This window comes from Sinocyclocheilus rhinocerous, unplaced genomic scaffold (assembly GCF_001515625.1).
Source record: "Sinocyclocheilus rhinocerous isolate Xijiao unplaced genomic scaffold, SAMN03320098_v1.1 scaffold5455, whole genome shotgun sequence".
Lineage (NCBI taxonomy): Eukaryota > Metazoa > Chordata > Actinopteri > Cypriniformes > Cyprinidae > Sinocyclocheilus > Sinocyclocheilus rhinocerous.
In genome coordinates, this window is record NW_015629355.1 from 50,827 (window position 1) to 52,104 (window position 1,278).

General features: G+C 38.9%; 1 protein-coding gene across 1 annotated transcript in view; it reads left to right on the plus strand.

Moving 5' to 3' along the window:
• LOC107738882 (natural resistance-associated macrophage protein 2-like) overlaps positions 1-843 on the plus strand; it is a 29,749-nt gene extending 28,906 nt beyond the window's left edge. The window contains exon 10 of the mRNA XM_016550783.1: positions 93-843. Coding sequence (XP_016406269.1) covers positions 93-200 — 108 coding nt within the window. The 3' untranslated portion in view covers positions 201-843. The remainder of the gene's footprint in view (positions 1-92) is intronic.
• Positions 844-1,278: the final 435 nt, after the last annotated feature.

Below are 1,278 nucleotides of genomic sequence, written 5' to 3' on the forward strand. Positions count from 1 at the left end.
GAGAGTGTGTGTGTGTGAGTGAGTGAGTGAGTGTGTGTGTGTGATAGTGTGTGTGTGTGTGTGTGTGTGTGTGTGTGTGTGTGTCTCCTCAGGTGTGGCACTGTCTGATCGCTCTGGGCGTCTCTTGTCTGGATTGCAGAGGTTCGGTTCAGTATCCCCCCTCCGTTCTTGTGGATGAACAGCCAGAGTTTGATTCCTGAGCCAAACATCCGATCACGTCCAAAGAATGAACTACGCTCATTTGTTCTTCCTATGTGAGGAACGTCCTTACTGTAACAAACCGCACAATCCAAATATTTGACTTTATCTTTGTTTCCTTGCATCAGTTCCTGCTCCATGGCTCTTTGCTTTGCCATGTTTTATAGATCTACTATTGTACGTCTGGCCGAACTGAGTTGAGTTCATGTAAGTGTAGATCTACTGTGCTCCTCGAATAACCTGTTTACTACCAACAGCTGCACTAATATGGAATGAAATCATTCCTTGCAGAAAGTGCACAGAACGGTCGGTGTACAATCAGTTTAACAGTTCAAATTAGACTCTCTAACTTACTAATGACTATAATAATAACGGATTTGCTGGTAAACAGCACACAAGATGATTTGAAGTTATTTAAAGGTTTGTTTTTGTTACCATGAATAAACCGATGAAGTGTTTTATGACCCGTAGGAATATTAGCCTGCGTTCTGCACCCTAAAACACGTGTTTTAATACCTGAATGAAAGAGAAATGAGTGTTCATATTCTTGAAGGAACTGTACAACCAGCATTGAAATGAAGAAGCACATGAGACGCTCATCAGCTGGTCTGAAAAGGTTATCATACCTCATACAACTGACATGCCAAATAAAGTTATTTTAATTTAACAAATTAAAATAAATTGAAAATAAAGTAATCCTACATTTCTGTCAATAAATCACCCATCCACCGTTGACATTTAAGGGATAGTTCACCCAAAAATGAAAATGGTGTCGTTTACACACCTGTACGAGTTTCTTCTGTTGAACACTAAGGTGAATATTTTTGAAGAACATGGATAACCAAACGGTTGACGGTAGCCATTGACTTCCATAGTGTGGAGGAAAGTACAGTGGAAGTCAATGGGGACTATATAAATGAATTCTTTGAAATCTTTTCTTTTGTGTTCAACCAAAGAAAGAAAGGTTTGGAACAACTTGGGTGATAAATGATGACAGAGTTTTCTTCTTCGGCTGAATTATTCCTTTAAAGCATTTTGTTTAGTTTTTTCTCCCCATTTCAAAGATTCTGTTATTATCGG